This window comes from Pteropus medius, unplaced genomic scaffold (genome assembly GCF_902729225.1).
Source record: "Pteropus medius unplaced genomic scaffold, Ma_sr-lr_union100, whole genome shotgun sequence".
NCBI classification, from domain to species: domain Eukaryota; kingdom Metazoa; phylum Chordata; class Mammalia; order Chiroptera; family Pteropodidae; genus Pteropus; species Pteropus medius.
This window is the reverse complement of record NW_024340696.1, coordinates 19,383,203-19,409,523: the sequence shown is the minus strand read 5'-3', so window position 1 is coordinate 19,409,523 and position 26,321 is coordinate 19,383,203. Positions and strand designations below refer to the sequence as shown.

The window sequence follows — 26,321 nt, the reverse complement described above, 5'->3', positions numbered from 1 at the left end:
TCTCTTCCTTTGACTTACAAACCATAGACTCTTTATCATTAGAGGTGCAAGAGAAACTCTTAAGGTTGTGCCAGGATGGTGACTGTTTTGTTACTACTGTAAGCCCAGCACCTAAAGTGGCTGGCATAAAGAAGGTACTCATTCAATTAATAAATGTCTCTGAAAAGAAAGAAAGAAAGAAACTCTTAAGGAAACACACTGTAAAGTTACTGTTCTCTTTATATACTAGGATCTGCCAAAGCAGTCAAGAGTCAGGCAACCAACTACATTTGCTGAGTGGCGGTGTTATATAGAAGTAGTTCTTAGAGTGAGATGAGATAAGAAACTGTTCCCTTCGTTTTTACCAAATGGTTTTATATAATTTTGCTTATTTGATTTTTGTGGTGATTGATTTTTACAGGGTGGGCTTATAATAGAGAAAGGTTTACATCTTAAAATAGGACCTTTCTTCTAGATATACTTTGGAGAAAAGCAAATAAATGCACAGTCATAGAAACATGAAACAGCATGGAATATTTCAAGAATTCCCTTGTTGATAAGCATGGCTAGACTATAAGGTCCAAGATATGTGGCAGGAGATGTGCCCTGTGAGCTAAAGTGGCACCTTGCATAGGAGGTAAACTTTATCCCATAGATAAGAAGGAGTCATTGAAGAGTTTTAAGCTATAGAATAACATGATCAGGTTTTTACATAAATATCTTTCAAGATAGACTGTTATAAGGTACCACTGAAGTACTGGACAGCATGTATGAAGGGAGAGTATTTGTGGAGATGGAAAAAAGCTTTGCGGATTTCACATGGGTGTGAAGACTACATAGACTTGAATGAATTGATGTGGAGGTTGAGGTTAGGAAAGGAGGTTCTAGCAAAAATGAGTAGCTTATGTAAAAGCCCAGAGACAGGAGATTTACAAGGTTTATTTGAGAACCCTGCATAGATCTGCTGTGGCTGGAGCTATGGGGTGTTTGTTGTTTGTAATATGAGAGAGAGAAGATCGGAAAGGCTTGAATTGTGGTGGGCCTGGAATGCCTGGCTGAGAAGTTTTACCTTTATTTTTATCTGAGGGTGGCCATTATTCAATATGTAGTTTAGGCTAACTGACAGCACTGATTAGGGTGACCTAAAGTGGCAAGTATGTAGATGCAGCAAGACCAGTTAGAAAGCCATGGGTGAAACACAGGTGAGAACATACAAGGACTGAATGTTAAGTATGGTGTATAAGAGGCCTTGGTGTTCTCTAAGAGTGGGGCCTGTTTGTGAATGCTCCTGGGGGAATGAGCTCAGCCGTCTCACTTCCTATTTCTCCAAATAAAATGTGCCAAGTTCTTTTTTACTCTTACTGAGACCAGTTTTAAACTGAGTTTATAAAATAGCAGGTGAGTCCCAGAACGGCAGTGATTGGAACTGGAGTCATTTGTCAAAGCCTCCTGGCCCCCACAACCTGACAACTATTGTCTAGGGAATAGCCCTGAGTTCTAGTTTTGGTTGAGCCTGTGATTTGTTATTTGTCCTTGGGCAAGTCCCTTTCCCACCTTAGGCCTCAATGTCTGATCTGTAGAATGACATTAAGTAATCTGAAGTTTCTTTTAGCCTTAAAGTTCTTGGATCTTTGTTAGAGCTAACTACCAGAGGAGAATTTTCCTTGTATTCAGCAAAGGTAGAATAATGAAAAGTCTCAGGAAAGTGAGGAGATTTCTGAGGACTAGAAATCAGATATCTGGTACCTGTAGAGCCCCAAAATACTCATACAATATATGCCTACCTGAGTTCTAGCTCTTTACTGAGGATTTTGAGCCTGTTGCTTAGAAGTATATATAATATTGCTCAGCAACTTTAGAATTAGTACTCTTTCTGGGCAAGTAAAATACATATGAATATTTATCAGGAGGAATGCAGAAGAGAATTAAACAGCCAGGAAGGGAGAAGGGGAAAAGGGGACATAATCACTTAGATATACTGTATATATATATATATTTTTTTTTTTAAATAAAATGCACAGTAGGAATATGGATTTTCATAATGTATGCAGATGAAATTAAAGGTAGAATAAACGAAGAGAGGAATTGTAGATGGGAATTATCTGTTATATCACTATTTCTTGGAGAAAAAGGCTCTGCAATTCCAACAGATTTATGCTGTTAGTTGTTTTCAGGTGGGCCTGTGCCTTTCTCCCAGAAATCTAAGCCTTTAAATGTATGCACAATCCTTGGCAGTAGAGGCTGAGGTGTTAGTTCCTAACAGCACCTGATTAAGGAAAGGACTTGGCCAAGATCACTGTGCCATCTGGGGACAGGAATACCACTAAGCCTTCTGTTGTCTGGAGACTGAGTAGAAACTAGAAGAGCATAGGGGAACAAGTATGTTTTTAATATTCTAATTTTCAGCAAAGCCAATTGTGTATTGTCAAGAGGACAGTGGCCTTTGAGCTCTTTGCTACATGAGCTTCATTTATAAAGGCCCCACTCAGAGCCATTTGTCACTGAGGAGTAATGACAACCTGACTGTCTGGTCAGGACTGAGACAGCAGTCTGTAGGTATATTTTTCATTCCTTTAAATTACAGCCTCTCTGTGAAGCAATTAATCCCAGGCATTTAGCAAGAGTTGCTGCTGTGTTTCTCCCTTGTTCCAGAGATGTATTTTCTGGTGTTCGGCACTTGTCTTAGTTGCTTGATTGTTTGAAGGATGTTTTTTCTTTATAAAATCTTTTACAAGAAAATCTTATTTTTTCTCTCTCTCTCCTTCCCAAATACCCCTCTGAGAGTTAATCAGAGATGCACAGAGTTCAACAACTGGGAAAGCCATTAATAACTCAACTAGCATCTATCCTGCTGGCTTAAAGGCAGCTTCTGGCTGATGAAACTGATGAGGATTTCTCTGGTGTTTCCCTGAAAAGTATTCTGGTGAGAAAGAGTTTTCCTGTGATGGAGGAGCAGTACCAGCATTTTGCATACTGCTGTCTTTACTGGTTTTATTTTTTGGGCACCCCCTTGAAAAAGGCATGCGCTATGTTAGGCTGCAATATTTAGCACCTTCCATTATTCCTAAGATAAACCCTCTCTGGGTCTGCCTTTCTCCCACTGTTCATCTGGCAAACATCTTCCCATTCACCCATATTCAGTCTGTACCTGACTAATTTTGCTCCTTTATCTCATGGAGACTTGCTTCATGTTGATCTTGTATCAACACTGAAGTGAGTGGCAGAGTCTGTGTAGTTTTTTTAAACATTAATTTAAGTACTTTTAATTCTTTTACTCTTTTCTTGGAACTCTTACCAATATTCCTCTCCCTTCTCTTCTACCCACCGTCCCCACAGATATCCTTGGCGTTGAAATTCGTTTCCCCAACTCAACTCATTATTTCTGAATCCTCCCCTCTTTCTAGACTATAGAATCTAAAGTCATTATTTGGTCTTTTCACCTCTAGGTATTGGAGCTGTGTCTTTAGTCAGAATTTTTGCACTAGCACAAAAACCCAAGACCTCTTTCTACCTTCTTGCCTAATTTGCCCTTTGGTTGGACATTCTGACCTTTGCCATCTTACCCATTCCTGTTTTCAAGGGTTTTCCTGGTTACTAAATGTTTGAGCTGTTTTTGTTACAGGCTGTTTTCTCCTAGATGTCTTTGTTTTCGTCTCCCCATAGGAGCATCTCACTTATGTGTTCACCATGTTTCTCATTTTTTTTTCTAATCATTCTGGGTCCCATTCTGTCATATCGTCTTTGCTAGGGTTTTCAACACTTTGAATTTGAAAGTCTGTACATTTTATTGAGATGCTGTTTAGCTCCTACTTCCCCATCATTAGTTAAGATGTTAAGCTGAGGATCAGAAAATACATATCCAATCACTGAATATATTGCCTCTTTTATAATATCTAACATAATTGTCTGAGACATTGCTTTTATCTGAGCCAGCAGATCTCATTCTTATTTTCATATATATGTGTGTATATATCCTTCAGTGATCTCTAAATACTATAAAGCTGTTATCTCTGGCCATGTTTTAATCCCCATCCCCTTGTTTTTAATGGTGGGAGAAGCTTAATCAGAAAGAAGTTCACTGTTTTTAAAAGGTTTTATAACAATGAAAAAAGACTTGTGAAATATGTCATAGGAGTCCAAATTATCCCCTAGCTCTGATGTTTGTCCATTTTTCTAAGTTGTCTTCTAGTGTCGTTTCACCAAGCTCCTGTTTGGGCACTAGTTTCTCCTTCTCTGCTCTGCTAACACCAGAGAGAGTACTGTCTGTTGTCCAGAGGGAGAGAGGTCTTTGGACCTCTCCAATTACTTGGAGAAGTAATTGTCAGCTCCACAATGTGATTCTAGGAAAGCCAGCTCTTTCTCACAGCTATAGAATAAAGTCATCGGATTTGTCCCATGATACTTCTTTCAGTAACTTAGTTTTCAACTTTTTTAAGGCTTAGGACCCTTTTTAACTTCAAAACATTTTCTTACGCCTCTCGTGATAATTAGTTGTACTTTTAGTGCTCATTGATAAGTAAATTATGCTATTATGAAAAGCTATTGTGAATTCACTTGTACTTTAAATGAATTGGTACTTTGATCACAACTTGACTCTAAATGTATTTGAAAAATAATTTGAGAGCTATTTTATTGTTTGATATTCAGCTGTTCCTTGTGTACGTGTGGCTACCTTATAATCATTTGTGGGCTCCCCAGAGCTGCAATGTACTGGTTGGGAACTTCTGATCTCGTTGATCTTTTTAATCTCTTTTTTACTTTCTATATGGTCTTATCTCTCTCTTTCCTTGCCTCCCTTTATCTGTAGAGTTTCAAGTCAAAGGACTAGGATACGTTAAGGAAAACAATAGTATGCTTTCTCTTTGGGGAAAATAAAAACCAAGTACTGACTTTTAATGGATCAGCTTCCAATATCCCTGGTATTGATTTATCTCTAAATGTTCAGCATTCGTTTCCACCAAGATATAAAAACCTCCCTAGGCTTTCATTTTGGCTTCTAAAGCTCCCAGTGGTTCATTTGAAAGCCAAAGTATTGTCTTAATTTTGGTTCCAGAGCAGGTTTGAAGATTATCTCATTAAGTTGTAGATAATCCAAAGGGAGAATTCAGAAAATATCCCAAATCAAGCTCTCCAAGGCTCATTTATTTTGTGGAGTTGGATAAGCAGCCAATTAACTGCTCTGTCCAGCCAGTGCCCTTTGGCTTGTTATTCTTTTAATGCTGTGGAAACTAAGCCATGTGAAGTCTGTCCTCTTTTCTTGTAGGAAGCAGTGAAGTGTACTGCAAAGAGCAAGAACTTCAGAGTCAGAGCTTCCTTGAATCCTGCCTCAACCACTTATATTTGTGTGACCTCGGGCACTTGCCTCTCTGGTTCTTAGTTTCCTTATTTGTAAAACAGATAATAAAACCTCATGGGATAGGAAGAAGTATTAAATGGGATAACATATTAATAACTTTTGTATTAGAACTTAGTAGATATTTAATAAATGATGATTATTACAGACCATAAAAAAACACCTAGACTTTTTTCTTTTTGCTCAACTGACCTGACAGGTTTGCATTATCTGATATTCTTCATCGTTGTCAATTTTTCAGTCTTTAAAAGAAGGGACTGCTTAGGGTTTTGCTTTTACTTTCACTTATTAATGATTTTTTTCACACCAAGGACCTAAACAGATTCAGTGAAAGATAACCAGATTAAATTGATGGGGGGATTTTTCTTCCTTCAAGATCCCCAAAAGCACAAGTTTCTCTATCTTTCAATCTAGAAAAAAGTTTATACACACACACACACACACACACACACACACACACACACACACACACATATTTCTTATATATATAAGTTTATATATACATATATCCCTTAGATTCTAAAGCAGGCTTCAATTTCAGAACCTGCAGAGCTCAGAGACCACATTAACTCAAGGAAACCCTTCCTCCTTGCTGAACTGTTCATAGATGCTTATGAATCTTTTAGTTGAGGTACCCCAGAAATGCTGTGTATGAATGTGCCAGCCAAATCAGTAAGCAACCGGATCACTGGTTTCTGTGGGGTCTTCTCCTAAGTGAAGGAGTTTAATTTGGGAGATATTTGTCTTTTTGGGCCGGTGGCTGATTCTGCTTTAGTGACTCTCTTATATGCAGTCTTTTTATTTTCTCTAGGGACAATGGTGACAGATCCAGGCACCGAGCTCCACGCAATGCCCGGATGTCTGCACCTTCACTTGGACGCTTTGTCCCAAGGTAAGAACTGGGTAGTTAGCTTTAAAGAGAGACGTATAAGGGAGCTTTTATGAGAGCTTGGGATTTAGTTTTTAAACCCACTTTCTGCTCTTTGGATTTTCCATATCTGGAATTATTTCCTAATGAATCTACAGTCCAGCCCTGACACTGAAAGACTCAATGGGAGATGATTGGCCACAATAAAAGGAGATAGAATAGTAGTAGCACTGGGAGCATCTTATTCAATTATAGGAGTCCTGGGAAACCTCAGAAGAAAAACTGGAAAGGAGGTACAAATCTGTGAAAGGACAAATCATAGGAATTTTTATTCCACTCTGGGCATCTGTGAGTCCCCTAGCCTTGATTCTAGAGGGTAGATTCATAATATATCTCCCTTATTTTAAGGTCATCTTTAATAGGCTTTTCACACGTGATTCCTTCTTATAGGCGTTTCTTGCTGCCCGAGTACTTGCCTTATGCTGGAATTTTCCATGAACGTGGACAGCCTGGCTTGGCTACTCACTCTTCTGTTAACAGGGTCCTGGCAGGTAAGGAAATGTTTCTTTGGATTTTGAAAATTTAAAGGGGCAGGAAACCAGAGAAAGCTTGTCCCTCCTTTACCTATGTTGATGTGATGACATCTTGGCATCTGGCTGAAAATTCTTTTTTGAAATCTTGTACTCAGTTCCTTACTTCAAGGCAGGAAACTGCAGGATTGCAGAATGGTGTTTTTCTTGCCCATTCCCACTTATTTCAGACATCTTAAAATTTTGTCGGTGGTGTTGTTTAAATCATTTGTTTTTTAATCCAACAATTAGATTCTGGCTATGCTTTTAATTGAATGATAAAGGTGTCTTGTTCATGTTTCAGTTGGTGAGATAGTCATGAGCCAGATCCTGTGATTTAATTAGGAGTTTAATGCACACCTCTCCTACCCTTTGCTGCTGGCAGCACATGGAGTTTCCAGGCACTGCGGAATCTTCCAAGGAAGGAGAAGAGATCCATAGAGCTGGCTCAGAAATCTCCACAGAACAAAAAATGGGCTGGAAAAGCCCAGCTAAGGCATTTTTTTGGTGGCTGAATAGCTTCATGGCCAGCGTTTTGGGGCTAAGGTGCATGACGTGACCAGGCTTTGAGTGTGTGCCGCTGCTTCTGGGCAAGCTCTAAAGGTGGTAACAAAGCAGAATTCTATTTTGACAAAGGTTTCCCCATCACACTCTTTTCCTCTCTTCCTCTCACCTCCACTGCCAACTTGTAAATTTATGTATGTGAAGGCATCAAAGGTATAAAAATCAATAAGTGTATCTTTAATAAGCATCTTTATTGAAAATTTTAAAAATGAAATTGTGTTTTAGAAAATCTGGGCCTTGTGATGATTAAAGTGGATAAAGGTAAAGAGGGATCTGTGTGAGGCAGTGGCTCTATCAGGGGGGAGAACAGGACTTCTAACCAAGCTACTGTGACAGCTGGTGGGCCATGAGATGTGGTATCCCCTAAGTAGTAGTGTCCTTGACCCAACATCAGGCCAAGAAATCACAGAAACCTCAGTGGTTTTTCTGTTGGACACCAGGACTTCATAGGCCCAGGCTTGGCTGGGGAGCATGGTCTCCTGACAACCATATCTGAGGAGGGCTCTGGCCTGAGTTAGTAAACAGGCCCCATGGCTCTGTGCTTTTCCTTGCTTGGCGCTTCTGTGTGGCTTGGCTGATAGCGTGTGGAAGCTCCTCACTGGCAGATAATCACTTGCTGCCAGGCAGTACTACAGAACTCTTCTCCACCCTTCTTTGTTCTAGACATCTGCCTCCACCACCCCACACAGCACCTCCTGCTCCTCTGCTGCTGGAAAATCTGATTCTTGGCATTTAGCCTTTTTGGAACAGCTATATGTTGTTTTTTTCCCTCTGATTTAATAACTTTACCTCCATTTCCTGTTCCCTACTTTATGCCTAGAGGTCTGACCCCAAATGACTCAATTTCACTTATGGGTACCTTTGAATATAGGGGTTCCAGCAGGCAGTCGTTTACAGTTATGAAATCTACTGAGAAAAGTTGTCTAACAAAGGTTACAAAGTGCCACGAAGGGAGGGAAATCTAGACTCTCAAGGATCTCACTCAAGTTAGATTAGCAGATGGTTCCCCTTCACAATTAAACTAGTTTCTCCCATTTTCTCACGATACATGTCATAGAGTGCCCATTGGTCTTTTCTTAAAAGCCTTTATCATTTGTAGATATTTGGCTGTCCCTCCATTTTCTGTTCCTAGTTGTCTTATTTTTTCCTTCTCTTGAGAAAAGACCAAAAAATAATAATAACAGTAACAGCAACCAAAAAGTAAGCCTAACACTTACTGAGCACTTGTCATGTACTAGAGAGTGTTTTAAGTGCTTTTCCCAGTCATTTCATTCCTTTCTCCCTGTAATCCTATGAGATGGATGCTGTTATCTAATTAACAGTGGAGGAAACTGAAGTCCAGAAGGCTAACTTGCGTAGAGTAATGCAGCTAGAAGTAGAGGAGCCAGAACTGAACTAGGCAGTGGGATTCCAAAGCTTCCTAGTCTGCCTCCTCATGGTTATTTTAAAGGACAAAGCATCAAAAATAGCATTCTCCTTCCAGGACCTTAATCTGGAAGAGGGAAAGAGCTCCCAGGGAACTTGGCTGATCTTCAGAGTTTTTCTTACTTGTTTTAGTTGCTCTACAGACATGCATATCTCGGAGATATTGCAGTTTCCATTCCAGACCACCACAATAAAGCAAGTTGTAATCTTTTTGCTGGTGGAGGGTTTGACCTTCAATGTGTTTTTTTTTAAAAAAAAAAGGCAACATCTGTGAAGAATAATAAATGAAGCACAATAAAACGAAATATGCATATATTTGAAGTGGCTTCTAGACATAGCTTTTCATGACCCATTGGTGCTTGCTGATGAAAATCTTATTGGATACAGATGTTTTGCTTTTCATTACACTTGTGATCATGTAATAGAACTGATACAATAATGGCTTTAAAGTGAAAGACAAATTGGTCTTTTAGTATTCTCAATTTCCCTGGAAAGGTACTTTTCTCTTATATGATTAGAATGTGGTTGTTATGGTCTCAACAATTACGTTCAGCAGATATTTGTTCTGCAGCTATGTGCCAGGCACTGTTCTAGGTTAACAGAGTGAAAAAGACGGACATGATCCCTGCCTTCCTGTAGTTCAAAGTCTAGGTGATTAGCTATACCTCAGTCTTGCTGTTTGCTTCTTAGTTACAAACATAAAGCAGAACTCTGTATGGTGAGTGGCTTTTTGAAGGGGTGAAGGATGGAAATTTGACAGACCTAGAGGGACAAAGCATGTAAACACCTATAATTTTAGAAAGCATGATCAGTACTATGGTAGCAAATGATTCTCCAGTGGACCCTAGCCAAAGCCATTCTGAATCAACAAAAACGGATTTGCAGAAAATTAAGATCCATTCTGCCCACTTCCTTCCACAAGAACCTGAGAATGATAATAGAAAACAGAAGCTACTACAGAGAAGTGTTTTGATAGTTGTTAATGTTCGTCTCTTCTGCATTATCTTGGTCCCTTCCCCACAATTCTATAGGTTTCTGATGGCCTCCAGTCACCCATCAACCCATGTCATGCCTCTTCTTCAGCAACACAAATTCTGAACTTGTACTTAAAGAGGTATAAATACATTTAAAACTACAGCAGCTCTACCAGGTATATTTTTTGGAAAACATGCAGAAGTCTGAGGAGCTCCCCCTGCTGACTTTTTAGCAGACAGCTCTAGCTCTGATGATAGAGAAGCAACTGATAAGGAAATGAAGTTTATTGACTGAGCCAGGTATTGTCCTAAGAGTTTTCCCATACATTATCTCCTTTAATCATTGTAATAACCTTGTGAAGTAGATGGTGCATTTCCATTCTGCAGAGAAGAAAACCGAGCTTCAGACAAGTTATGTCACTTGCCCAGTATAACACAGAGAGGCAGGCCTGGAACTTTAAACCAGGTCTGCCTGCCTGACTCATAATAACTCTGTACTGTCTTCTGTGCCATGTTTCGCCTGAGTTCAAGTAGGGAGTATCTGCCAAAAGGTTCTTAAGTTTATAATCTGCATCTTTGAGGCCTCATAAAGTGAAATGAGAAGCCCTGGCATTTGACATCTTCCTGGTAATTACTGAAAGAACAAAAAACTTCTGAGGGATAGGAATCTGGGTATTAGTTATCTGGCCTGCCTAATCTTTTTGACTTTCATCCTAATGAGCATCTGCTCCTAGCAGATGGTGGGCCTGATGTACTTAATTTAGTATTTTGATTAAAACCAATGGGAAGTGTCAGGATTTTCTTGCTCCTAGCCACAGGTCTTTGGGGCCTGGTCGAGTGTCCTGAGCTAGAGATGGCTTTTTGCCCAGCCATTCTAATTTCTCTTAAGATTTCTTCTTTAACCCATTAGACAACCCAAATTCCGAACCAGTACTTAAAGAGGTATACATACATTTAAAGCTACTGCAACTCTATTAAGTATATTCCAGGAGTGCTTAGGAGTGTGTTATTCAGTTTTCACACATTTGTGAATTTCTCAAATTTCCTTGTGTTGTTCTTATTTATTTTCATCGTGGTCTGAGAACAGTTATTTTAAATTTATTGAAACTTGTTTTATGGCCAGCATATCATGTATTCTGGAGCGTGTTACCTGTGTGCTTGAGAAGATTATGTATCCTGTTATAGTTGTGTGCAGTGTTCTGTTGATGCCAGGAAGATCTATTTGGTTGATAATGTTGTTCAAGTTTTGTGTATCCATGCTGATTTTCTGTCTGGTTGTTCTACCCATCATTGAGAGTGTGGCATTGAAATTTCCAGTCACTTTTGCTGAATTGTGTTTCTCCCTTCAGTTTTGTCAGTTTTTGCCTCATATATTTTGGGACCTTGTTAGGTACATATGTTTATAATTGTTATATCTTCCTGATGAATTAACTTTTTTATCGTTATAAAACATCTCTCTGTCTCTAGTAATATTGTTTGTCTTTAAGTCTAGTTTTTTTAGTACTAGCCTAGCAACTCCAACTCTTACTGCATGATATATCTTTTTCCATCCTTTTATTTTCAGCTTGTTTTTATCTTTAACTCTAAAGTGTGTCTCTTTTAGAAAGCATATAGTTAGATCTTTTTTATTACCTAATGTTGATATAGTTGAGTTTTTGTCTGTTTTCTTTGTTAATGTCTGTTTTGTTTCTCTGTTCCTCCTTTAGTGAATTCTTTTGTATTAAGCAGTTACTTTCTAATGTACTATTTTAATTCATTTATTGATTTTAAACTATATTTTATTAGGGTCTACTTCAGACTTAAACAGATTTAATGCTGGTAAGAAACAGAAACTTTGCTCCACTATAGTTACATTCTTCCCCCCTTCTTTGTGCTATTGTCATATATGTTACATCCATATCTATATACATATCGGTATGTATATGTTACAGACCCAACAGTACAGTGTTATAATTATTGCTTTATTTAATCTCATGTCCCAGGCCTCCTTCTGTTTGTTGCCTGTGTAAGTAAGACAAAAGCTACCTTTTTTTGCAGGAATTTACTTTTCCATATTAACTTCATTTTTGGTTGTCTTTTGCCCCTCTCATCTCTTTAAAACCTCTCTTTTAAACGTTCTCCGTTTCCCTGGTACCTTAAGGAATTACTTTTAGGAGGCCTGTCTAGTCTAGTTTGGCCAACTAGGTGGGCATCTGGGGCCTTGGGCCTGCTGGCTTTTAGGAATCAGCCTGATTTCTGAGGTTAATATCACAGCTCTCTAATACAACAAATTGTTTAATTACTGCATGCCAGATCTTCACTTGTATTGGCAAAACTGGGAAAGGTGAATAGTAGTGAATACATTGAAAGACTATTATGGTATATTAAATGAGTATGAATAGGAATGAATAGTAATTCTGGTGTTGGACCCTTTACCTGCATATTCTATATCTCTCTGTTATCCAGGAGCCAGGCAAATAGAGTGGCACATTCCAACTCAACATCAATTAAGATGGCTGTTTATAAACCTTAGATAAATGGACAATTAGTGGTAGTGGTACTAACTAGTGCTGCTTTAATAATTAACTCTGTTACTTTTCATTCTGTTCCAATGATGAAAAGGAAGGCGATAAGGGGCTGGCTTGGTTGCCTGGGAAACAGAGACATGCATGCAGCACTCCTCCCAGAAAACCCAGCCTTTGCAGATGCCTTACAGCACCCCAGGCCTTTTACTTATTTGGTGTCTGCCGATCACTGGAGCGTCCATGTACTCTCTACCCCAGTCCTTTACTGTACCCACGTACCTCTTACTACACACCACTCGTGAGAGGGTGTGCTCATTGAGAACCTGGTTCCAGTTTCTAAGCTGAGTTGTCTGTGCTTCTTGGGCTTTTTAGATGAAAATATTGGGCCTTGTTAATGAATTTTTCTGTCCCTTTTATATTACGTGATTAAGTTTTTCTGTGCTTCTGTCTCCCTCCTACCCACTCCCCGAATATTTTCTTGTACTCTTTCCCCACAGATGCTTTACACCTGTACCCTTTCTGTACTGTCACTTTGAAATGTACGCAGCACTTTCTAAAGGCTTAGCATTTTGCAGGCTACTTTGAGTCTTATTAAAAAAATTAAATGGTTAAGCTCTTAGAGAGTTTACAGTCTAGCCAGGGAGTGGCCTGATTTTCTATGTTTTGTTTTGGCCCCGCCATTAAAAATTTAATAATTCCCCTGAAACTTTAACTGCCAATCCTGATAGATTAGCTGAGGGGGATGCAGCTCAAACCTGGGCTTGAACCAAGGATTTATATCTTTTGGCACAGTTTGGATAAACTGAATGTGTCCCCATTCATCTTTTGAGTGGGTCCGTGAGCATGAGTGAGTGGAGCTCGAGAAGGACAGCTGCCATTTACAGTGTAGCAAAGAATTTGGGCTCTGGAGCCAGACTATCTAGGTTCAAATACTCACTCTGCTACTTCCTAGCAATGTAATCTTGGTTAATTTATTTTATCTTTTTCGAGACTCAGGTTTTTTACCTATAAAACAGGCATAAGAGCAGTATATAGCTCATAGGATTGTTTTAAGGATTAAATGAGTTAATATATGTGAAACGCTTGTATATTTTGGCACACAGTGTTCAACAGATATTAGCTATTGTCATTATTATAATTTTTATTACAAATTTTTTTGGGGCCAGTGTAAGTTAGAGTTATGCCATCTCCTCACTGAATGTAACCTTACTGATTTCTCACTGCTCTGCGTTCCTTGGCAGTGGTGCTCTTCCTGGGTCCCAAGCAGGGCTTTCTCCACTTTGCTGTGTGGTCAGTGAGTCAAAACAAAACAAAACAAAACAAAACTGGAAGCTTGTGCTCTATGGCACCAATAGATGGTAAACTGAAGGTCCTTGTATTGATAGTTGGACAAGCTACTGTGTCCACTAACGTTCCCTGCCTGTCACCCAAAGTGGGAAGAATAGAGGGGTCACAGAGTTTGCATTTGAAAAACTTCTGTCCCCCATTCAGAACCTGTGCTAAAGAAATAAGCATATACTCACTGACCAAGTGCAATTATGTAACCATGGCAACGTGGGATTCTCAAAGTATAGTTCCCGGACCAATAGCATCAGCATCACTTGGGAACTTGTTATAAATGCAAATTCTTGGCCCCTACCCCAGACCCACTGACTCAGAAACTCTGGTTGTGGAGCCCAGAAATTTGTATTTTAAAGAGTCTCTAGATGATCCTGGTACACTTTAAAATATGAGAACTACTGGTCTAGATTAACTTATTAACTTATTAAGAACAGACACAGAGGAATGGGAAGAGATGACTTGGTAATACATTAAAAGGATGTGCATACCAGGAATTGAAGATGTGTTCATGCTGGTGAGCCCCTGATGTATAACTCTTCTTGATCTGGAGTTGTTAGTAATGGAGAAAGAATGAATAAATACCTACAGAGTGCTCAGCTGGTGTATCAGCCATCTTGACTGATAAGCATTTACATGTTTACATGGTTCAGTGCCAGGTATATGGTAGTACCCAGATGAACAGGACATGATCTCCGCTCTCCATAAGCCTACCAACTACTGAACAAGCCTGTTCATGCTCATAAACAGCTATATAGGACAGTGGATATTATGCTAAATGATAAAGTAGAAGCTATATAGGACAGTGGGTATTATGCTAAATGATAAAGTAGAAGCATAAACAGAAAGCTAGCTAAGAGAGCTCAGGACCCTACAGCATTTCTACAGCAGAAAATAGAAGCCCATTAAGTTTTTGTGCTTGGTAAACAAATTCTTGTCCACTCAGCTATGAGTTTCATTCCTAGGAGAAATTGACCTATAACCTTTTTTTCTAACTTCTTAACCAATTCCCTACTCGTTCCCATTCTTCCTTCTGAAAAATAAATGTTATCATTAACATCTCTGGATTGAGACCCCCCTGGTTTTCTATACTCCGGGGCTTCCCCAGACCTAGAGTGATCTCAGAGTTTAAGTCCTGTGGTTGTGTGCTCCTTAGAAATACTGCTCCTTTTGAAGGTGCCAGCTGAAGATGCCTTCTGCTCTAAATGTACCCACTGTAATGCCAGGACCCTTTTATTTCTTTCTACTTAGCTTATGAATAATACGTGCTTTGACTTGTTTTGCAACCCTCGGAACAAATGATACAACAATATAAAAATCTACCTTAGGAGATGTGAGGAAAGAAAAAGCCAAATGTGAGGTCAAAGCCCATTTTATCCAGTGGAGACAGCAGCCAATCTCCACTTTAAATTAGAAATCTTCTACAAACTCTGGAAAGACTTGGAGCAGTCCTCTTGGCAGCTCCAATTGCCTCATCAGTTTTTACCTGAGTGATCAGTATGAATGCTAACCCTCCACCTCCTCCTTTTTAAAACTGAGCTCACATTAGCTTTTCTTTCCCTCTCGCTTTTCATGCCCTCAAGCAGCCTCATTTATTCCAAACTGGCTGGAAATGCCATGGAAGCTGGCAGACAGCACCTCTCACCCTCTCTACCAAAGTAGAGCCAACCTGTGGGTGTTAATTTCCTTTTCTTAACACCTGCTGATCTACAAGGCCAGCTCTTCCCCAGGGTCCTTGCGCCACTCAGCTGGAAGCCACAGAGCAATCATGGATATTTTGATAATAAGCTACGATGTAGAAAGAGGCACCCGCAGTTGGGTGACCAGGGACCTCTTGGAGTGTTGAGACTCTATGGGGTGTTTCTTTTGGCCAGGAGTTGAGTGTCATCCCAGAGCCTGATGTCCTGTAACCACCGCCTCATGTTGTAGGGCTACTGAGATGAGTCCTTGGCATTTTCGAAGCCCCACTTACGGCAGCCATGTGCCTTGTAGAAGGGGCCAAGCTTCACCCCTCCTGTCTTGAGCTGTGGGGCTATATTCTTTGAGGCTGCCTGGCAAACTCATGATTTTTACTCTTGTGACTCATAACTGGTGAAGCACAAGCCAAAAATTCCTTTCTAAACAGAGAATTTTAACTAGTCTAGACTGCAGAGGAGCAGGAGAAAAGCTGGACAGGAGATAAAAGGTCAGACTTCCCAGTAGGAACAAGAGTATTATCCAGGGAGGTGGGGTATCCTGTCGGTATATGAGGAAAATATGTCATTTACTTTATAAATAAATATGGCTGAAAAGATGAATTTTCTCCAGAATCTGCCTTATTACCAATGGCTGCTTTTAGTAATACTTGTTGATTTTCTCAACGGCAAGATTTCACAAATCTCTTTATTGTCATTTCCCTTGCATTAGTAACACAAATGAAAAGACTGACTTGGAAATATCCACAGTCACTCCTGCCTGTTAGAGTGAATCTTTACCTAGCTCAGAGACTGTGACAGTTCTATAGCAGCATTTAAAATGATCTGGGACATTGGCACTCATGCTAAACTGGTAAAAGGGGTTGTAGAAAGAAAGAACATAGTAATTCAAGCTGAGATTTGACCATGAATTAGTATTAGATCATATTTGCAAAATGTCATGGTTATGGAAATATGGTGCTTCAAATGTGCTGAAAACAAACAAAAAACCACAAGCACTTAACCATAGGCCAAGTACTGTTCTAAGTACTTCTCACATACTAATTCACTGGCTCTTCATAACATTCCAGTGATGTCCTGTTATTACTCATTTTTACAAACGAGAAAACTGAGGAATAAAGAGGTAAGTAATTTGCCCAAGACCACAGCTAGTACTTGATAGAATAGAAACTGGAGCTCAAGCAGTCTAGCTTTAGATTGGGACTTTTCAAACAGAACCATCATAGGATATGGGTGATTTCTTGTTGGGAGAAGAGGCTGAAATTTAAACTCTGGCTTTACTTTTATTTTTGGCATTACTTTAAGAAAACAAAAATAATTTATTCCACTCACAAGACTACTACTGGGGAGGGGGCTATGAATACTCTTATATTCTTGTTGCAGCTTCTTTCCCCTAGAAAGAGGGCCTTGTAGAAGAATTACATTCCCAAACAATGAATCCTGAAGAGGTAATTACACTGTTGCCATCCCATTGGGAAGAAGGCTGGCTGGGGTGGTGATTACTTTCCAAACAAAGCTGTTCGAGTGTAATTGCACTGTGTTGCGCTTATCAGTCTGGGGAAGGCAGGCCTCTGGTCTCCGTCCTCATTTGTTTTTGAGATGGAATCCGAATAGCATTCAATTAATAGGCAGGACCCAGGCACAGGGAAGTCAGCCAAAAGAGCCAAGAAGACATTAACTTGCTATTGGCATTTTCCTTTTACTGAGGTTTTCCAGACCTTTAAGTGTCAGCACATTTGAGGGAGAGCCCATTTGAGAAAATTTATTTAGCTGATGAAAGGTTAGAAACCCCTGCTTATAGGCTGTCCCCCAAAGCCCTCTTTGGTCTTTATGCATAGAGGAGAGATGGTTGGGTGACAATGAAATTTCTATCTTCCATCAACAGCTTTTGCTCTATCAAAAGATGTCTCTTCCTTCAGATCTTTCCCCAAGACTAATAGTTTTGTGTGTGTGTGTGTGTGTGTTTTCACATATGTAGCTTCCAGTCATGGATGAAAAAGTCCCTCTATGGTTCTGTCAAGAAAGAAAGGCTGACTTTTGTTAAATTTCAGCAATAATCTCTAGATATGGACTGGAAGAAGAAATAGAACTAATTTGTTTTGTTTCATGATTTAGAGATTAGAAAACTGCCAGTAGCTCCTTGGGCATGCTTGTTGAACTAGAGCAGAGAAGGGGGAAAGGTCCACATTATTGAGGTGAGGGTTTGCACAGACCCCTCGGAAGTGGGGTAGTGTTAGTCACAGTATCAGTGAGCTTTTGCTGCCTCCCAAAGCACCCCCAGATTTACTGGCTTAAAACAGCATTTACTGTTTCTCACAATTCTGTGGGTCCAATGTGCAGTTCATCTGATCTGGGCCAGCTCAGCTGTTCTCTGTGGTCAGTTGATGTTTTGGCTGGATGTGGATGGTCGTGATTGGAACAGTAGGCAGAATAAAGGTCTGCCAAAGATCTTCACGCACGAATCCCTGCAACCTTTGAATATGTTACTTTATGTTGAAAAAGGAACTTTGCAGATGTGATTAAGGTTACAGATTATGAGATCGGGAGATCAGCCTGAATTAATCTGGGTGGACTCAATCTAATCATATGAGCCTTTAAAAATAGAAGAGAAAGGCAGAAGGGTCAGAGAGATGGAGTGATAGAAGATGGGAATGGATGGCCCTCAGCTAATAGCTAGCCAGAAACAGATTCTCCTCTTGAGTCTCTAGAAAGGAATACAGCCTTGCCACCATCTTGATTTTAGCCTCAAGGCCCATGTTGGACTTCTGACCTGCAGAACTAAAAGCTAGTAGATTTATGTTAAACCACTAAGTTTGTGGTAATTTGTTATGGTAGCTATAGGAAACTAACATGAATGGCTTCACTCACATATCTAGCAGTTGGAAGGGTGATTGGCCTCAACTAGGATGACTTGTCTGTTTTCTTTCTGTTCACCAGTAAGCTAACTCGTGCTTCTTCACATAGTATCTTAGAGTTCCAAAGAGGCACAAAGGAGGTCAGGCCCCAGTGCACAAGCACTTTTCAAGTCTATGCTTATATCATAACTAAGTAGATTTTTGAGATCTGGGGTAGCCAGCTGGGTAGTTCACTCTAAACAAATTCTAAGTGTCCTTATGTATACATGAAAGGAAATTTTCAGCACACCAAGGGATATAGATCTATATAGATTTGGAACTTAAGAGAAACAGTTTAGATCATTATTAGGATTATTCAGAGAGATATATGCATTTAGAAATTATATCCAACTAGGAAGCTAGATCCTGGTTTTGTAGACACAGTGTTTCAGAAAACTACCTTTTCTCTTTCTCTAGGTGTTTTCTGGGATATATCCCACTATTTCTGTGTGCTGGAAGGTAAAAAGATGTGCAAAAGAGCTCTGTGGGTGGTTGGGCCCCTTGGGGCCACATTTATTTCTGTGTAGGAGTAAGACTGACAGAATTAACTGTGCGAGCACTTACTAAATGGGCTGTAAGTGAACCTGTGCCCACAGCATCATTTAAAATCCACAGCTCCTTTAACAAAAGCAGTTTGGAAGAAAAGTTTCTGATAACGAAGTCAATGGGTCTTTGTGTGTCCAAATCACTGTGGCACATTGTGATTTCTTATACCAGTGGTTGGGAGAAGCTAGAGTTCAGTCCTTCTCAAGCATGGGATTTCGCTTTTGCTTGGCCTTGGTGATGAGGTTGGTTAAAAACTATTTTATGAGCTTCACATGTGAATGCATGGATTGGGCCTCAGGGCACATAGAGACAAATTTAGTATTCATCATTTTAGTACTTCTTTGATATTCTTTCAGAGCCATCTCAATGACTGGTGGGATACAGGTTCTGCTGTTCGTGAGCCCTGGATTTTGCACTGGGCAGTTGTAGTCAAAATATGATAACTTCTGTACAAGGAAGATGCATACTTGTCACTGGAGATTTAAGCTAGCTTTGACAAGAACTTTATTATCCAACTCAACAGGGCACCCACTGTGTTCGTGTGCTTATTAAACATCTCTGCATTGCCTTGAAGCTTAGTCAAGATTCATGAAATGACCGTGAGGCGAGAAGGGAGCTGCTGCCATATCTTAAAATGTGTGTTTGTGTGTGTGGCCATGTTTGCTACTAGAAAGTGAAGGGAAGTCACACACTCAGCTGAATCTGGGATGGGGGAAATGTAGAGTCCACTCCGAAGAGGAGGTGGAGCAGTGGTGTGCTTTGGGAAGGAAGAATGGTACTGAGAATGGAAATGCACAGACTGTTTAAAGAGGCAGAGAATATCCCCAAATAAAACTAGTGCTCATCTTTTATTGCTTGATAAGAGGTTAGAGTCTGTGGTGATGAGATTCAGCCAATATCCTTCCTTTCTTCTGCTTTAACTCCTTGGTGCCCCTTCCCCTCCTCCATTTACCTTTATCTATCATGGGTCACAGAATTTGAACTTGACATTCTTTAAGGCAAAGTGAGTACAGCTACCATAAGAGCAATTGAGAGCTTATAAAAGCCACAAAGTGGTTCTTGGTCTAAATATTTTCGTTGATTCTGCTGAAGTGAGTTAACTGGGGAAAAGTGGTAAAGTGTCATATTGCTTAGTAGATAAACTAATTACAACGGAAGATACCAATGCAAAGCTGAAATACGTTGTTTCCGAATGCCCAGTTTCGTCTCTCCCATGCTCTAGATGGAGAGACCACAGGGACAGCTTAGGACACCTGCTCTGAAGAAGTTTTCAGCTCTTCTAATTTTTGTCTTACCTAAGAAGAATTCGAAGGTCCTGTGGGGTAGAAGCAACCAGCACCAACCAAGGGGGAGCTTGGGAATATTTGGATACCTCTCTGCCACTATTATCCAGCCCAAGCCACCCCTAAAATCATACCATTGAAATGAAAACCGTGAACTTGTTCTGTTGGCAGCTTCAAGATCTAACCTGTCCCCATAGCCACCCATTAAACTACCAGCCCTGTGATTCATTTATGGAATTTCTTAAGCTGCCCCTGGGTGGAAGTAACAGAGGAATTGCCATAAAAATTTAAGATTTTCCAAGGAAAGGCTAACTGGCTTTTATTTCCCTCGACTTCATGTATACTTTTTGTCCCTTTCTACCATTATTTCCAGGTACCCTGTGTTTTAGTTTCAGTTAGCATGGACTTATTGTTCTTTGTTTTCAGGCACCAAATGGAGTTGCCTGCATTTCTTTTGTGTTACTAGTGTCTCTCCTACGTGGGAGAGGGACTTTTGTCTGAAAGCCTCACACAGCTGTGGAGAGAGACAGCGCTCTTTTCTGACACTAAAAGAGAAGGTGTTAGAGTTTAGAAAGCCTTAAAAAATAATCTTAGTCTTGGTATTTTGGGATAGCCTTAATTTAAATATGTCTGCTCTCTTTGCCTTTATTTTGAATGCCATCGTTTTCTATTCTACCTCTCTCCAAATCTGAGACCTTAAAGTGAAAGTGCTAAGTATATGGTAAGAAATTATGGAATTCTTATATCAAGAGCTAAGCAGTGTTGGTTACAATTTGACACTTTGACATTTTACAATTTTACATGACTCATAACTTTTATGTGAGGAGTATAGCTGAAACTATCAAAGTAGAATGGCCTCAGGGGCCCTGTCTCTAATGGAAAATGTTAGACTTCTGAGTCCTTAGACCTTCTAATTTTGACAAATTGAATTATCCTCAGAGCTCCTCATTTCTTTTTTCTATTGGGCAGTCTGTGATGGAAGGGGTTTCTTTTCTGTGCATCAACTCAAAGACTACTGTAAACTAATAAAAGTGAGATTAAGGTCCAGTCTACTTCCCAAAGAAATGTTTGCCTCTCTTCTTTTTTCACCTTAGGACATTAAACTTTGCCTGTTTTGCTTATTGTCTCCTTTGACTTTGACTTTGATGTTCTTAAATGTTGAATATCAGGAAATACCAAGGAGTCACCCATAGCTGCTTTCTTGCAAGAAACCAAAGATTTGAACTCTTCTTTTAATCATGATTAATCCTTCGCACTCCAAATTATATGTACCATTGGGCCCTGGAGGCAGCCTCCCAGCTAGATTGACTAGGGTCGAAAGTTAGTTGGGTTACTATTCCACTTCCAAAAGGGCCTAAAAGATTTTCATTTTTGTTTATATATTTGTTCATTTCTTTATTTAATGTTTTGCTGTTAATAAGCCTTTTTTTCCATTTAAAAATTTGTTCAATCTACCCCACTTATTTTCTCCTCCCCAGGTACTCAGGGTGATCGTACGGGAACATAGTGTAGTCGTCCTCATCATGCTGTAGATGTCTACGGACCTTCTCAACCTTCAAAATTTCCATTTCTCAACTATATGCTGTGTTACTTCTCTTTTGACCTTTTTGACTTGCCCATTTCATCTTTCTGGCTCTAAAGACCATGTTCAGCTTCTCCTTAGGAGAAGGTACATAGCAGTTAGATGTCCCCCATAAACCAGTACTGTATTTCTCTTCTTGAGCCTAATCCTATCTGCTAGCCATAGGAAAAAATCTAGAATGAATATTAATCCTTTGTAGATTTTTTCCCCCTTCAGTCCAATAGACAGTATAGCTGCGTTAGAACAAAGGGTAGAATTTGGGGTAGAAATTCTTTGTATTTGAGAAGTGCATTAATGTATTCTGTTCAAAGGGTAGAATTTGGGGTAGAAATTCTTTGTATTTGAGAAGTGCATTAATGTATTCTGTTCATATCGATCTGATACCTCAGAACAATTATTTGTACATTTATTCCCTGATTCATTGGAAACTATTTCCCTCAGCAGTTCTAATATTTACTAACTTCACTATGAAATTACTCAATCAGGAAAAATACCAAAACTGACCGATTTTACTACTATATTCATTGCTGTTCAATTGGATAATATTAGTCCTATTTTCAAGTTCGTGTGTAATAAATTTAATGGTATATACTTCTGTGTGCTAGGTTCTACGCTAAGTGCTCAGAATTTTTAACGGAAAAAATTAAGTCAACTTTACTAAGACTTTCCAGGCTCAATTAATATTTTTCTACCTTTTCAGTAATTTGAATTACTATTATTCTTCTGTATCCAGAAATTCTAGATTTTATCTGATTCCTTACCCTTGATCATTACATCACTCTATCACAATTTTCTTCACAAGTAACAGGAAAATAATTAACTTTGTTCTATTACAAGGCTTTACCTAAAGATGTCAATGGAATGCTTACCCATTCAGAGAAATGGATATTATTACAAAAATGCAAGTTATGGCTTCTCTAGTTTTCCTTGTGTCTCTTAACCACACCCAAAGTAAAGTTTCTGCCACTCAAACCAGACTTAAACAGCCTTCTTTTCCTCAACAAACTCTTTTTGGGGAGGTACACTGTCTTTCCAGCTTGGCTTCCTTAGATGAAGTCAGTTTTCTCCTCCTGGCTATCACAGAGGCTGTCATTCTGATGTGATACAGGAGGATGTAGTCCTTAATGAATGCCTTTGGCACTGCTCATCAATTGCTTATTTCCTGGTTATGTTGCATTAAAGTATTAATTAACCACTAAATTCAAGTTGACTTCTTAGTCGAGGTGGCAACTTTGCTTTCCAGAAGGCAGGCTGACTTTCCTTGCATAACCTAACACACTGGTGTGCCACCAAGTTTTGATCAATGCACAAAATGCACTTTTGCTACAATTGTTATTGCAATATCAGGTTGACTTTGGGGCCGAGGAAGTCTCACACTGGGTTCTAAAGTAGAATACAAGTTGGTAGGAGTGAGAGGTAAGAGCTGGTGTCACAGAATGCATGTGTTTCCTAAGCATGTGAGAAGTTAGCCTGGTGAGTAAGTGAGTGAACAGTCAGGCAGGGAGAACATTTCTGCTCATTGACACAGTACCAAAGGCCACTAGATAGGCACTCTGAGGCATTGCCTTATTATAAAAGTGCCTGTATTTTTGTTATTGCTGACTTTATTATTTTGAGTCATTTAATCCCTTCAAATATACTTATAAAAAAACTAGTACCCAAATGTATGTTGCAAATACAAAAAAATTGAGAACTGATCTTGCGTGTTGGAAGCTGAACTATAGAATTTGACAGCCACGCTCTTGTCATTCTGGCTCCTTCAATAATTTGCTAAGTAATTCGAGTGAGTCATTTTGTCCCTTTGTCCACTTGACAGGTGAGGATATGGTACTTAACCTCCATGCTTTTTTCCAGGGATTAAGCAGGAAAAAATGGCAAAGCACTCTCAATTCCTTTGAAAAAGACATTACTGAAGTCAGAAGGAATAAAAGTAGATAGATGCCTTAGCACTCAGGTTATTTGCAGTACCTGAGCTACTTGAGACAAGCTGGGACTGCCAACTTTAGATGTTCCCATGACAGGAACACTTCAATGCTAAAAGATAGGCTCAGGTAGCTGAAAAGAATGCATCTCAGCCTAATAAAAGGAGTCGCTAAAGAACGTCTGAGTTGTGCTCAGTACCCTTGGGACATAAAATAAATACTTCATGATGAACTAAATAGAGGTGGTCACAGCAGCAGTAAGGAGTAAGTAGGACTTGCCCAGTGTTTGCACATAGTGTAAACAAAATTAATGTGAATGTGAAATAAAACATCAAACACTAAAATAGAAAGTTATTGCTAAAACTCTTTGGGAGATTAAAAATGTCAATATAATCTTAAAGAAATATCTGATAAAGTAAATTGTATAACTGAATTTATTACTGACTTGGGGAGAGGCCATGTAGCTTAAAAGTAAAGGCAACTGAATTCAAATTTCATCTCACCTCTTACTAACTGGCTGACCATAGGCAAATTGTTTAACGTATCTGAGCCTCAGTTTCTTCATCTGTAAAATAGAAGTTCAGTAAAGCCTTTCAGTGACAACTCTTTTTAAAATTACCAACACATCACCGTTTGCACTTTTCATTTCTCTTCCCTGTTTTATGTTTCTTCATGGTACTTAACATAATTTAGCATTTTGTGTGGTGAACTCATTTCTTCATTATATTTCTTCTTCTCCCCCTAGAATGTAATTTCCACGAAGGCAGGACTTTTAGTCTGTTTTGTTTATTGTCTGGCATGTATTAGGCACTCAACAAATATTTGTCTAATGAATGAACAGGCTTCCTTTCGGGTAATTTTGAAGATTGAATAAGAACTTATTGTGGCCCTTGGCACATACTAACCATTTAGAAAACGGTAACAATTATGAAGTTGGCTCCAAGGAAGATAATAGAAGTCTTATAAAACTGATTAGCCTATAAAGTATTTTGTGACATATTTTTGAAAAATGAAAATAAATCACAGTGCTCAGTAGTATGAGATTCCAAAGTATGGATATTAGATGATTATAACTTAAAAATGAAATGTTGTTGCTGTGTCTTATTCTTAGATTTTTTACTCTCAAGATAACATATTCAGATTGTACCAAGGATGTATAATGTATCTATAATATTTTTCCTTGTATTTTTATTTATATACCTATTTTATCTCTCCTCATAGATTATTAATTCCCTCAAGACAGGAACCTCGTCTTTTTCATATTTCTAGTCCTCAGTGTTTCTATTATAGTTTATTTTGCTGTAATGCAAGGGTTATATTCCTAAGACATTTAGAGTAATAAAAAAATACTGTTATAAAAACAATGGTTTCATTTTGGGGAGGCAGTTAGAAGCTAGAGAACTCAACATACAACAACACATTTTTACCCAGGGCACTTTCAATTAAAATATATTACAGCTATATGACTATGAGTATAAAGCCTAAACCAACTAAAACTGGCATTTGATTACATTTTTCTTTAAGAGTGATGCATTGGCCTTTTTGTTTTTTTTAAACTACCAGCACACATTGCTTACTGCACATTCTTATCAACTTTATCACCCATTGTCTTAAAATACACAGAACCACTGGAAGGCAGCACTGATTGCCTAACATTCCTTTATTCAACAATTGTCTAAGAGCTTCCTATGTCCCTTTCACCATCCTGTGCCCTGGGCACATCCGATATATCAGTCATGTTTTTCCAAGTAAACTGAATATTCCAGTTTGGGGATCAAATTCCTATTCCCTAGTTAAGTAATCCAATTTAGGTTATAAAAATTTGCATTTTGATTAAGTTCCTGCACTTACATATTGTTATCATTCACACATAGTTAATGAATTAGTTAACAATTGACAAAATGTTTTTCCCATTCCTTACTAAGTGATTTTAGAGTTGATTCAAATGCTTGGGGCAGACAATTAAAGAACATATAGTTAGGCTGAGTGTTTTAGCAGTTTTTCTAGATTTCCTCTTTACTTTGGCTGTATTGACCTGTTTTCAATGTTTGCTATAAGAATATGGACGATTTCATATCTTTTTTGTTCCTTCATAGTGCCTTACCCCTAAATTATTTTTTCCTAGTCCTCATTTATTCTCCTTAACATCTCTCTTTTTTAATTTATTGAGACATAATTCACATATAAAATTCACCCTTTCAAAGTATATTCAGAGTTGTGCAACCATCACCACTGTGTAATTCCAGAACATTTTCGTCACCCTAAAAAGAAACCCCATACCCATCAGCAATTACTTTCTATACCTCCCCTCCCACCCAGTCCCTGGCAACTACTTTCTGTCTCTGCGGATTTGCCTTTCCTGGACATTCAGATAAATGGAATTATACAACATGTGGTTTTTCGTGTCTGGTTTCTTTCACTTAGTGTAATGTTTTCAGTGTTCGTCCATGTTGTAGGTATCAGGCTTTCATTTCTTTTTATGGCCAAATAATATTCCATTGTATACTTCATGTTATCCATGCAATAGTTGAGGGATTTTGGAGCCATTTCCACTCTTTTGACTGTTAACGAATAAAGCTGTTACAAACATTCATGTGCAAGTGAAGAACCACCGTCTCTTAAACACGTTCCTTTGATCACTTTCTTTTTTGAAAAGCTTTCCTCTTCTGATTTCCCTCTTCTCAGTCTACCAGCTCTACTCTAGCTCTGCTTTTTACTTTGGTCTTCAGTTTTCCGAGTTATCACTTTTATGGAAATAATTCAGTTTTTCTAAATTCTTTCTATTTTGGAAGGTCCACAGTCGTTTTATATTGAATGTTTGAAAAA

General features: G+C 38.9%; 1 protein-coding gene across 9 annotated transcripts in view; it reads left to right on the top strand.

Moving 5' to 3' along the window:
• Positions 1-26,321, top strand: part of AMBRA1 (autophagy and beclin 1 regulator 1) — a 148,118-nt gene that overhangs the window by 62,446 nt on the left and 59,351 nt on the right. For all 9 annotated transcript variants that reach the window (XM_039868417.1, XM_039868386.1, XM_039868376.1 and 6 more), the window contains 2 exons: positions 6,144-6,224; positions 6,651-6,751. In XM_039868417.1, coding sequence (XP_039724351.1) covers positions 6,144-6,224; positions 6,651-6,751 — 182 coding nt within the window. The remainder of the gene's footprint in view (positions 1-6,143; positions 6,225-6,650; positions 6,752-26,321) is intronic.